The sequence below is a fragment of the Gossypium hirsutum genome, chromosome A06 (genome assembly GCF_007990345.1).
Source record: "Gossypium hirsutum isolate 1008001.06 chromosome A06, Gossypium_hirsutum_v2.1, whole genome shotgun sequence".
Lineage (NCBI taxonomy): Eukaryota > Viridiplantae > Streptophyta > Magnoliopsida > Malvales > Malvaceae > Gossypium > Gossypium hirsutum.
In genome coordinates this window covers 122,315,102-122,328,553 of record NC_053429.1, presented here as the reverse complement: position 1 = coordinate 122,328,553, position 13,452 = coordinate 122,315,102, and the positions used below count along the sequence as shown (strand labels likewise).

Sequence of the window (13,452 nt, the reverse complement as noted above, 5' to 3'; positions counted from 1 at the left end):
AACCAATAAATTAGAAGAATAAAAAGCTGAAAAAAAATTATATATAAATTAAATAAATTAAGTTTCCGATCGTTCCAAAAATCTCAAGATTTGTTTTCATAAAAAAGAAAAAAAAATTTCATTTCTTGTTTTTCTTTCTCAAATCTCTCTCCAAATCTACCTTTCAAACTTTCTTACAACCTTTTCAATTCTCTTTTGTTTTTGTCTTTGTTTTTGTTTGTTGGCTCAACCTCCTTAAAACAAATTTCCCCCTTTTTTTTGTTTATTTAATCTTTCGAATTAAAGGTCTTTGGGTGTGTTCCTAAACAGGGCTTGTAACCTGGAAAGATTATAAGAAATTCTTCATTGTTTTGTAAGGTATGTAAGAAGAAAATCTCTGCTTCATCTTTTTTTTTAATTGATACTTATGTTTTGTTTCAGTTCTTTATTTTTGTTTGATGTTTTTAAGGTGATGGGTTTTTGTCTGAAACTTCATGGTTTTCTTCATTTTTTGCAGTTTCTAGAGATTCCCGTAATTTTGATTCTATTTTATTCCCTTTTTATTGTATGTAGAGAGGTGAAGTTCAAGTATTTAAATCTAATAGTTATCGAAATTGATTATCTGAAAAATAAATATTTTGTAGTTTTTATTTAAATCCATAATTTTTTGTCCATTTTAAATCTCTTGAAGATTGGAAATGTGGAGTTTTTAATTAGGTTTCAAGTTCATGTCTTTTATTTGATGTCTTTAAGGGATAGATATTAACACATATTTATATCCAACATTCACATGTGAGTTCGCATAAACCCGGATTAGGGACTTAGATAATGTTTATTGCAACTGTGAAATTTAATATTATCTGAATTTATCTATATATGTTTGATTTCTAAAACTTTTGCTTTTTGGAAATTTAGTTGAATTGGAGCTGGCCCTGAATCCTTCTCTTCTTCCAGGAATCTGTTTTCTCTGGACCAATCCGTAGATCAAACTCGGATTAGTGACTTAGACGATGTTTATTGCCTGCCTAAGGGTTAAAGACCGAATCATAGTAAGAAGCGTCGATAGCACCTATACTGCGCGGTAAATAAGGAGGAGAGAGCATCTCATTCCTCGAAGATAAGATCCGACTAAGCTTGACGTAGAACATTTTGTCAGACTCCTTTTAAAATCCGCATATTCGGTATGAATATGTAAGTCATGGTATCAACAACATTAAGGCGAATCGTATCGCCCTGCTGGAAGCCTTCAGTCGAGGGTGAAAATTCTAGTAGTGGTGGGGTTGGTAATGGTAGGGTTGATGGATTGTTGTGGTACGAAGACTCAGGAGAACACGTTGCGGGCGAGTTTTCGATGGCGGTAATTCAAGCAAACAATCTATTGGAAGATCACAGCCAACTCGAATCCGGTCCAATCAGCTCGTTTAAATCGGGTCCCCATGGGACACTTGTTGGAATCTATGATGGTCATGGAGGTCCGGAAACCGCTAGGTTTATAAACAAACACCTTTTTGGCCATATCAAGAGTATGCAATTCTTTCTCCTCTTTGCTGAATCATATTGGAATTTATTATTTTCTTGTTTAGCAAGTGGTTTATTGGTTTATTTTCATTAGTTGAATCCGGAAACTTCGTATTTTTTTAGTTATAAGATATTTAGAGGTGTATCATGTACCTTACATGACTAATGAGGATAAAGTATGCATGCTTGAGTGAGGCCAGAAACCCGGAACTTCACAAGTAAACAAGCATTTATATGTTTATTTCCTTCAAAAATTGTAGAAGCAATTTTCGGAAGAAACGAAGAGAGTTCAGTTCTTGTACAGATTCAGGAACTTAGAACTTAGATATTGGAACTATATGTTCCTTAACTGCAAAGTTCTTACGAGTTTCGAAAGTCGTCATCAATATCTCATGGTTCAATGATTTACAGGCGATGACAAATGTCAAATTCGGACTTATTCAGATCCTCGTTTCCTGCCTCCCTTAAAAACATCGTAGTTTTTTCCTCCCCGAGCTTTAGTTGCTGATTTTTAATAGCTAAGGATATGTTTACTGACTTGACAGCTTTTAATGGTGCAGAGTTTACAACCGAGAATCACGGAATGTCAGCCGATGTAATCAACAAAGCGTTTTTAGCTACCGAAGAAGATTTTCTTAATCTTGTCAGGGAGCAGTTCGAAACTAAGCCACAAATCGCTTCTGTTGGTTCATGTTGTTTGGTAGGAATAATTTGTAGTGGATTGCTTTACATTGCAAATGCCGGAGATTCTCGAGTCGTTTTAGGAAGACTGGAGAAAGCCTTTAAAGAGGTCAAAGCAGTTCAGTTGTCATCCGAGCACAATGCAAGCTTCGAGTCAGTGCGGGAGGAGTTGCGATCGTTACATCCTGATGATCCGCAGATTGTGGTCCTCAGGCACAAAGTATGGCGTGTGAAGGGTATAATACAGGTATTTTTCGTGGCTTCGGGATATTATTTTCTTAGTAAACTTCATATTGCTGTACAAATTCCAGCTTTCGTATAAAGGCATACGACCTATCGCAATCCCAAGCCTATCTAATTCCTTACCATCCAAGAAACAACCTTGAAACTTTTTATTTGTTAATTATTTATTTGTATATTTGATACAGATTTTATTGGAATTTGAAATTGTTGGATGAGAACTTGTATGCATTGAATTGTGCTGCCGTGAGAACTAGTTTAAGCTTTTGATTGATAATTGCCGTAAAAACTTATTTTGGGATGTAGATGGATTTTAGAGACAATGTTGTGGATTTCTACAGAGTTCGAAATAGCATAGTGATCTATACAACAAGTATGTGCAAATTGATTGTTCCATTGACCCAACTTTTTTTATGTGATAGATTTCTAGGTCCATTGGTGATGCATATCTAAAGAAGCCAGAATTCAACAGAGAGCCTCTATTACCAAAGTTTAGAGTTCCAAATTCGTTCGAGAAGCCGATCCTACAAGCTGAGCCAGCAATATCAGTACAGAAACTGCGTCCTGAAGATCAGTTTCTTATATTCGCATCGGATGGTCTATGGGAACACCTTAGCAATCAGGAGGCTGTTAACATTGTAAACACATGTCCACGCAATGTAAGTTTTCTTTTTGTGATTTTCTTTTCGGGTGTTTGTGTCGGATATGAATTTGTGTCATGCACAGTATGTTTAAATTGTCATGTTCTTTTTTTTTTAATGTATTTTTAGGTTTTTGGAGGGTCAGGGACATACCCTCAATCTAATGTGCGGATAGGCATCAGACATGAGTGCTAGACATTGATGCTTCACGAAAATGAAAAATCAGAGCAATATAGATTAAATCTTTCTATGCATATAATGCGTTACAACTGAGAACAACTTTCATGCTATCAAAACTAGCCAACCCTTCCTGGGTTCCTTTTGCTTAGTTCCCAATACGTGATAAATGAAGGAAAGGTGATCAGTTTGGGATGGCAGTGGGTTGGATCAGATTGAAATCTGATGGGTTTGAGCATTTTTCCAACTATAATGGTTGAGTAGTGTTGTCTTCCTTAAATGTCAACTATGAGTTTATGTCATGCAACCCGGAAAATGGTTTCTTGTCCTTCTTATACTTGATTTTTAAAAGTTTTTGTTTTTGTTTGTTTTCCACCACGAACATGAGTTATATACTGAGTTTGTAAAGAACTGATCTTTATATTGATGATCAAGTTGCCTATGGATAAACTTATACGAGACATCCATGCAGGGTATCGCAAGGAGACTCATAAAAGCTGCTCTTCGTGAAGCTGCAAAGAAGAGAGAAATGCGATACTCAGACTTGAAAAAGATTGACCGTGGGGTGCGGAGACATTTTCACGACGATATAACGGTCATCGTTTTGTTTCTGGATTTCCATCTGATAAGCAACAGCTCGACGTGTAGACCCCTGGTTTCGATCCGAGGCGGTGCTGGAGTCTCGGGAAATAGCAAATACTAGCCACCGAAACAGGTCGTAGACCTCTCTATCGTTTTTACTCAAACCATTCCTCTCATTTTGTATTAAGAAGATATCCATAAAAGATTTGATAGAATTATTTTAGGGAATGCATTTAGAGAATCCATTCAAGTTATAAATCTTGGGGACTTTGACGTATCATATAATTGAAAGAAAGATATAAAATTCATTTAATATCTGTGGTATTTTTCCATTTTCCTTTGAGAATTTATTCACTTTTTGCCCCTAATTTCTCTTTTCATTTTCTTGAAACATCCGTATTTTATGCATATTCAAGGGATATTTTATTAGTATTATCAATTCGGACTAACTCCACATTTGGTTGGGAGAATGGATTCTCCCTTATCCGTTCAATGGTAAACTATTTCTTTGTTTGATTGAATGTAATACTCATGAAATGGAGTAACCATTATTTTCCTATTACTTGTCTTCTCGTAATAGCTATCAAATAATGGTTATTTCATGCAACATTGAATAACAAAAAAAAAATTTAATTTTCAGATTAGTCCTTTAAAATTTAAATTTAGAAAATATAAAAATAAAATATTTGAAATATTTTAATATATTTTAATATAATTTAAAATAAAATATTTAATTTCAAAATATAATTTAAAATAAAATATTCTAAATATTTTAATATAATTTAATATAAAAATGATTATATTAAAAATATTATTAAATTATATATTATTTTTATTAAATTATATTTAGTAATAATTATATTAAAATACAATTAAATTATTTATCATTTATTTTAAATTTATTTTTAATAATAATCTTATTAAAATTTAATAACAATAATCTTTTACCTACAAAATTTCTGTTAAGGATATTTTGTTCATTTTAATTTTTTTTCTTTTGTGTTATTACAACATCATTCCATTCAATCAAACACTAAAATATTATTAGAGTTCTATTCTATTCCATTCAACTAAATAGTTGAATTATTGATTTCAAATATGTAATAGCAAACCAAATGTAGTGTAATATTTATTGCTAAATCAACATTTTTATTTTAAATTAATAAAAATATATCAATATTAATATGAAATTATATTTTCATTTTAAGTGATTGTCTTTTCTAAATATTAATTGGTTTTTGAATTAAATCAAATTTAAGCAAAAGTTTTGAATTAATATTATTGGTCCATCAAATCTAATCGATTTTTTTAATAAAATTTTGGTATAATGATTTATTTGGTCTTTCAATTTTATAAATAAAAAAAGTCAATTTAGTTCTTTATTTAATTATTTTTAGTCATTTTTAATAGTTAAACTTGTGTTTTTGTCAAACCATTCTTAAATTGATAAATAGATTTTTTTTTACTTTGCTGATGTGGCATATATTTGGATTACCACATAGACTACATGTCAGTATTTAATTAATTTTTTAAATTTTAAAAATTCAAAAAAATCTAAATTTTTTAAAAAAATTAAAAATAATTAAAATTATAAAAAATGTATAAAAATATTTTTTTAAATATTTTTTAAATTTTAAAAATTAATTATATATTGACATGTTATTCACATGGCAATCTACGTACATGTCACATCAATAAAGTTAACAAATGTTAAATTTTTCATTCAATGGCTAAAAGAGGTGAAATTTTAAATGGAGAGTTAAAATGACTTCTTTTGTAAACTGGAGGGTCAAAAAGGGCATTATACCTAAATTTTTCTGTTTATCTAATTAAATTAATCAATTATAAAAATTCAATTTTATTTATTAAATAATTTAATAAATACTCAAAAATTTGAAGCCCAATCTAAAACTTCATCAAGGCCCAAATATTATTAGCCCAAAATTCAACCCCACAAGCGGTCTATTTTGCAATTCTTTAAAAAAAACCCCTAAAACCCTAACGTCTCTCCAAAAAACATATCAAATTTCCCAAAAAATCATGAACCAGAGATCTTCGAACCTACTGGATGAAGCCTTAGGGCTAGACCAGGTCATCGAGCCATGGCCTCTAAGGGGTCGAGTAGTGGCAATAGAAGACCAAGTCGATACCAGTGGGTCGTTCGTTCTTCACCATCTACTTAAACGCTCTCTTTCTCCAAATTCCTCTAATGTTGCCATCTTCATCGCTTTCTCTCAGCCTTTCTCTCATTACGATCGTATCCTTCGGAAACTGGTAAGTATCTTCCTCCATTGAAGCTTTACTTAATTTTCTCTCATTACGATCGTATCCTTCGGAAACTGGTTACCTTTTCTATGATTTCATAAGATTTGCACTAGCACTTAAATGCATTAGTCTTGAATTAATTATATTGCGGTTTCTGTTTGACACAAGGTATAAGTTCCCGGGTCCAAATTTTCAGAGAGGATACGGAGTGAGGGATGAAAACTATGTTTTCTTGGTTATCATGCAGTGGGTTTTGTTCTTGGAAATGTTGTTAATATTATTTGGTTTTGTTGTCCATTTGTTGAAATAGGGATGCAACTTGGTATCACAAAGGGATAACAGTAGATTCTTTTTCTTTGACATGCTTAAGTTGCAGTGTCCAGGTGAGAAAAAAATCTGGTAAAATGATTCTTGCATAACTTTCTGCATGAATATTCTTTGTTTAAATGAGAAATCATTTAAATGCTGATGTTGATTCTGAATTTGGACAGTATATGAGCTGAAATTTGACAGAACATATGTCTTCGATATAAGAAATCCTTTTGTTGCTTTATTTGTCTACATGTTTGTACTGTCAGATTTTAGGATTTCAAGACTGCAATAGATGGTTTTCCATTAACGTTGTTATTAATTTTACTTGTTTGCGCTAATGTTAAGTGTATAAAGATTAAATCACTCGGTTCTATGATACATGGATTGAATTACATATTCGATCATAGTTCAGTAGTTCATGGACTGCATTAATTTATCTTTTCATGTTTGTGATTTCTGTTTATGATCTTCTTTATTGTTTTATCTTGATGAGTTTTTCAATTTTGTTTAATTAGATGGAGATGAAGGAATAACTCCAGAAGGTGGACTCATTGCATTGTATGGGAAAATACATAAAACCATTTCAGCTTTGCCTGAGATTAGTTGGAAAAACGTTTCCATTATCATTGATGATTTATCTCTTATGGAGGTGGCTGCAAATGGCTCTTCAGATTATGTCTTGGATTTCTTGCAGTATTGCCGCACTTTAACATCTGAGTTTGTAAGATAATACCTTGTTTCCCCTCATTTTGTCTTATATTTTTCTTGAAGTAACCTTGTTCAATACTTGTGTCCAATGCCTATTCTGAAATGGATATGGGGATTTGATCCTCTAAGGGTGCTTAGAAAAATGAGGAACCCCTCCCCCCCCCGGGAATATACTCGTCAGAGAGACATACTTATATCCGACACTCTCACTTGAATTTAAGTAGCATAATTTTTGTCTGCCTTTCACCCTCTATTCTTAAATTTTCTCTTGTTGAATCATTGTTGTTAGGACTGTTCATTAATCACACTCAACCATGAAGATATTTATTCGAATGAAGATAGGCCTACATTTTTTATACAAATGGAGTACCTTGCAGACATTTTGATAAAGGCAGAGCCTTTGGCTACCGGTTTAGCAACCGATGTGCATGGACAGGTACCAATATGCTATTCCTGTTTCATTGTTGGATAATTGTGTCATTTCTATTATGTATTTATGTTGTGGTTTATGGTTTAGAGTAACATAGACTACAATTGGAGATGCCATTGTTTCTTGAATATAGACGTTCCTATAAAAATGGGAAAGGTCTTGTCTGTCATTTAAACTATTGATTTACTAAATTAGAACTTAGAAGTAACGAATTAGGGTCTCATCGCAAGGTTTTTCTTAAGTTCAGTTGATGGTTTCGAGTAACAAGGTTATAATTGGAAATACAATTGTTTATTAAAAGTTCCTATAAAAATAGGAAATGTCCTACCTCTGAATGTGGTTTTTATCATGTTGCAGTTGACAGTTTCGAACAAGGGTTGGAACAAGGTTAGTAATTTCCATTTCAAGGTCAAGGAAAATGTTGTCGAATGCTTCTACCCCGGAAGAAGCCGAGGTTGATGAAACCTGAAACTAGTAACAGGCTTGAAAGTTTTGGGTTTTCGTACGATATTCGTAGATGATGAAACAAAGGAAACCTTAGATGGTAATAGAGAAGATATCAGGAAAAAGTTCCCTTTGTTGGGACAAAGAAATTCAGCCCTTTTGTTGCATCTATTATTAATGTGCACCTGTTAGTTTTGCTGAAGATGTGGGTTCCGGCTTTCATTAATCCCTATTATGTTAGTGTATTTTATTGGTTTATAATCATGTCTTAAGGTATTTTATATTTGTATAAATTTTGATATATTTATAATTATGATTGAGAATAAGAAAAGAGAAAATTGAAAAGCGGTTCAAACTATAGTGATCAATTCGATTTTGATTTAATTTGTATTGAATTTGATTCAGTTTTATTTTGGTAATAATTAAAAACTTTTAAAAATAAACCATGAGATGTGGTATGATGGTTCTTTATTTCATCTTTTAATTATAAGGTTGGGGGATTCGATCTATACTTAGGAAATGGAGTATATTTCATGATTTGTTGTTTACTTCTTCAAAGAGGATCTTTACTTGGGAAATGGAGTATATTTCATGATTTGTTGTTTACTTCTTCAAAGAGGATACGCGGTGAAAAGATTAGTCACTACTATTAGTGGTGGATGTGTTGGTTTCGATTAAAAAAATATTCTTAAAACTATGATAAATAAATAATTATTTTAATGGTTAATAAAAGATAGGAGTATTTTTTAATATTTTAAAAAAATTATTAAAAATAGCAAAGGACTTAAAAGATTAGTAGTTGTAAAGAAGAAAAAGGTAAATATAGATTTAGTATAAATTTAATTTATTTGTAGGTATATTTTTTACGGGAATGGTAGTGCTTTTAAGTGGGTATTTATTGAGAAATCCAACAAATTTTAAAAATTTATAAATTATTTTGGACAAATTATTAATGTTAATAATAAAGTATAAATGAGTTTTTTTATTCAGATAATACAAAAAAAAAACTAAATATCAAAATGATATTCCCATAACATTATTTATCAAAATGGTATGAAATAAACAGTATCAAAGGGTGGAGGGTTGCACCACCATTTTCTTCTCCACCAACATTCGCCTATCATTAGGCTACAATTTGATTGAAAAAAAAATATTTTTAAACGGTGGAGGGACAAGGGGTGACGGCACCTGTATTTTCTTCCAACAAATAGGTGAAAACTGGGTTAAAATACAGGTTGAAGTGGTAAAGGGCATGTGTTAGGCGACACCCAAGTGGAGGGTATGTGTCCAAGCCTAGAGTGGAGGGGCGTTGTCAGGCAGCACCGGGCTTTATTTAAACGATGTTTTCTTGAACAATTTAGCAGATAAGAAGAGAAGAGGAAAAAAAATTATAGAAAAAAAAGAAAATAAAGAATTTTGTAAGGTTAGTACCATATGAATTGTATTTTTTTTTACAGTAGAATTTTTTTCAAATAATTTATTGAGAAATTTATTTATTTTTACAGATTTAGTATTTAAGATGGATAATCAGTTTTTCATATACGTTTATTTTGATGGAGTAATTTTAACAACAATAGTTGGATGTATATTTGAATGTCGCCAACAAATAACAATGAACTACAGAGGTGGATAGTCACTATGCGAGAGTACGTGCTAGGGACTGCCAAAAGAAGAAATTTTCACTAGATGTTCGATCCATGTGTGCGGGTCTTTCCCCATTGCAAACCACTTATGCAGGTTGATGGAACCTGGCTATACAAAAAATATACGCAGATTCTACTTATTGTGATTGCTCAAGATGAGAACCAAAACTTACTCTTGATAGCGTTTGTCATTGTGGAGTCGAAGAACATGGAATCATGGAAATTCTTTTTGACAAACTTACGAACTTATGTTGTTAGAGACGATAATATTTGCATCATATCCGATGGATCGAAGAGACTAATTGTCGTAATTAGGAGTTCCATTATTCTGTGGAGATCCATTTATAGCATCTGACACATCACCTCTAACTTCTACCCGACTACAAAAAATGTAGACTAACGGAAACAAGTAGTGAACATCGGTAATTTTTGGTTTCAACATATTTTTAAAATGTTCTTAATACTTCCACAAATTAATTCAAAAATATAACGTGTCTTTTTGAAATATATACGCAGCGTACGAGTTAGAACAAACCATTTCAGGCAATGATTAACCAGGCTTGAGGGTGATATGTATGGTGAAACTACTACTACTTTTCGAGAATGGCTGGGTACCATGAAGTCATGGCAATGAGCTCAAATTTTCGATGATGGGTCTCGACATGCTCATATAACCACCAACCTGGCAGAAATAGTTAACTCTGTCTTGAAGAGAACACGACATCTACCAATTTCATCTATTTTCTCAGCTACATTCTATATGGTAACAACCTTAATGCCAATAATGGGGCTGAAACAAGTAAACCAGGTAGAGGCGGTACATGTGTTTGTCAATGAGGTTAGGAAGGCAATGAATGCGAATCGTCAGAGAGAGATGTCGATGAATGTAGAAATATATTCACAACAGTTAGAGACTGTAACACCCCCAAGCCCGAAACCGTCACCGGAGTCAAGCTTGAGGTGTTACTAAACTTATCTTACCTTTTAAACAACTCTAAACCACTTATTTTAATTTTCAGAATAAACTGTTTTTCTGCGTCATGGTTGCTTAAAAATTCATTTCTCGAGTTTAAAAATCAAAATTAAGATCCGTAAATTTTTTCTGAAACTAGACTCATATATCTATCTACTAATTTTTTTTTAGAATTTTTGACTTTGCCAATTAGTACAGTTTATTAGTTAAAGTTTCCCCTGTTTCAAAACTCGACTGCACTGACCTCTTCTTACTACGAACCATGTTTCTTCTTGTACAAAATTCATATGACTAAGCCGTTTGTTTCTCTTAAAACTAGATTCAATAGGATTCTAACCATATAAAGTAAACCTTCTAATTAATTTTTTACAATTTATGGTGAATTTCCAAAGTTGAAACAGGGGATCCAAAAATCACACTTACCCTATTTCACTAAAACTCAGATATCTCTTAAAATATAATACCTTTACCTTTTTTTCTTATTCCATAAGAAAATATACATAATAAGATTTAATTTCATATATTATTCATCTTCAAACTATGTTTCTACAATTTTTAGTAATTTTTCAAAGTTACGCCATTTCTGTTACTTGAATCTGTTTTTAGGTTACTTTCACATTTTTCATAATTTTCATGTGATAATCACCATTCAATCATACATATTAATAAACATGTATATCATCGGCTATTTTATTAGCTAATCACTAGCAAGTATTTACACATCATTCATTGTTCATATTATACCAAAAGTAGCTAAGTTTCTATACAAGTCATACCCAAAACAAAACGTCTAATTATACCAAGTTATTTCTTTGATAGTGTGATCGGCCTCCGACATTTCCTTCGATCCCCGAGTGACTAGATAAGTACTATAAGAAGAAGAAAATAAAGAGATTAAGCACTAGGCTTAGTAAGCTTACAAGCAAATAAATCACAACATTCAACATAATGGATAATTATGCATAATATCATCTAACATCATAAATTTCTTTACTTCTCAATTTCTATCTTCTTCTTTATTCCCTTACCTTCTTTCTTACCTGACCTTTCCTTTTTCATAAGTATAATCTACTTTTCCTTTTCTGTTAATTCACTGTAATTTAACTCGTATCCTGACTCGTTGAACCACTCAGAATACTAAGGATACTAGGGTCGTTCCTGTCTATCAATATCCTGCCAATGCCATGTCTTTGACATGGACTTACATGAATTATTCCTGTCTCCAATGCCATATATAATATGGACTTACATGGCTCAATCCTGTCTCCAAAGCCATATTTCTAATATGGACTTACATGGCTCATTTCTGTTCTGTCCTGTCAACCCTAATATCCTAACATTCCTAGGGTTCTACCGGGGCTTTCTAACACTTTTCCTCTGTCACTTCACCTTAAATTCGACTTTAAATATTTTCATAACATAAATATATAAATGCTGGAAATTGACAATAATAATGTAAAATAAAATAATATTGCATTTATTTACTGTAACTTATCTTGATACAAAATGTGACTAAACTTTACAATTTGGTCCTTTACTTTTTCTTTTCCCCGATCTACTCCCGAATTTCGTTCTTCTTGATCTATAATAGCAAATTTAACTTATTTAATATTCACATTTATTAAAACAGTCATTGACCCAAACTTTGGAAAAATTATATTTTTACCCCTAAACTTTCACATATTTGCACTTTTGCCCCAAGGCTCGTAAATTAAACTTCATCCTATTTTATTATGTTTTATGACATTCTGATCATTTTTCCCTTCTATGGCAATATCAAAATCACACTCTAACATATACTTATGACTATTGGTATATTTTTCCAATTTAAGCCCTTTTACTCGTTTTCACTTAAAACCAAGTAGCATAAGTTGTTTAACATAATTTAAAACCTCATATTCTATCATAAAACACCAAAATACACAAATTTAAGCCATGGGTATTTTTCCAAATATGAACCCTAGGTTGAATTATTGCTAGAATAAGCTTAATCAAGTTGCCGGGACTCCAAAAACGTAAAGATCGTTAAAAACGGGGCTTGGAATCACTTACTATGAAGCTTGAAAGTTGAAGAAACCCTAGCTATGGAGGAGAGCAAAAATCGGCAGAAACTAATTGAGAAGATGACCATTTTTGTGTTATTTTTCCCTTTTAATTCATTTAATATCCAAATGACCAAATTACCCCTCCTTACTAAACTTTCAAAAATTCCTTCCATGTCCTAATTTTTGTCCATGAACTTAAAATTGGTCAAATTGTTATCTAAACCCTCCTAATTAATATTCCAAAGTAATTTCATACTAAAAACTTCTAGAATGCAAGTTTTGCAAATTATTTGATTTAGTCCCTAACCTCAACTTAAGCACTTTATGCATAGAATTTCATCACGAAATTTTCACACAATCATGCAATCATACCATGAACCTCAAAATAATAATAAAATAAATTTTTCTACCTCGGATTTATGGTTTCACAACCACTATTCTGTTTAGGCCCTATTTCGGGATGTTACATTTCTCCCCCCTTTTAGGGATTTTCGTCCCGAAAATCTTACCTGTGAAGAGATTTGGGTACTTTTTTCGCATAACCTCTTTGGGTTCCCATGTACCTTCATCTACCCCGTGTCTATTCCATAGTACTTTTACAAAGTGCAATACTTTTGTTCCTTAATTGCTTTACCTCTCAAGCTAGAATCTTTACCGGTTCTTCACCGTAAGTCATGTCTGGCTGAATCTCAACCTCTGTCTGAGAAATCACATGTGACGGATCTGAACGATAACGACATAGCATAGACACATGAAATACATTATGAATCTTCTCTAACTCAATCAGCAAGCTAACCGATATGCTAATGGTCCG

The 13,452-nt window shown here is 32.1% G+C and overlaps 2 protein-coding genes across 6 annotated transcripts; both read left to right on the top strand.

Annotated features, from left to right (window-relative positions):
* Positions 1–4,131, top strand: LOC107940876 (probable protein phosphatase 2C 38). Of its 5 annotated transcripts, none has more exons than XR_001695509.2 (6): positions 66–357; positions 895–1,502; positions 2,058–2,425; positions 2,841–3,077; positions 3,189–3,416; positions 3,709–3,849. XR_001695509.2 is itself a non-coding variant. In XM_016874338.2 (5 exons), exons 2-5 carry the CDS (start codon positions 1,178–1,180, stop codon positions 3,937–3,939), a joined length of 1,161 nt encoding a protein of 386 aa, XP_016729827.1. In that variant the 5' UTR covers positions 1–357; positions 934–1,177; the 3' UTR covers positions 3,940–4,131. The 5 variants fall into 5 exon arrangements, 3 of the variants coding, with proteins under 3 accessions (XP_016729827.1, XP_016729826.1, XP_040972024.1); XR_005928881.1 differs by having other exon boundaries at positions 72–357; positions 934–1,502; XM_016874338.2 differs by lacking the exon at positions 3,189–3,416 and having other exon boundaries at positions 1–357; positions 934–1,502; positions 3,709–4,131.
* Positions 4,132–5,710: 1,579 nt separating this feature from the next.
* Positions 5,711–8,335, top strand: LOC107940873 (elongator complex protein 6). Its single transcript, XM_016874334.2, has 5 exons — positions 5,711–6,092; positions 6,394–6,466; positions 6,911–7,116; positions 7,393–7,539; positions 7,891–8,335. Exons 1-5 carry the CDS (start codon positions 5,859–5,861, stop codon positions 7,990–7,992), a joined length of 762 nt encoding a protein of 253 aa, XP_016729823.1. The 5' UTR covers positions 5,711–5,858; the 3' UTR covers positions 7,993–8,335.
* Positions 8,336–13,452: the final 5,117 nt, after the last annotated feature.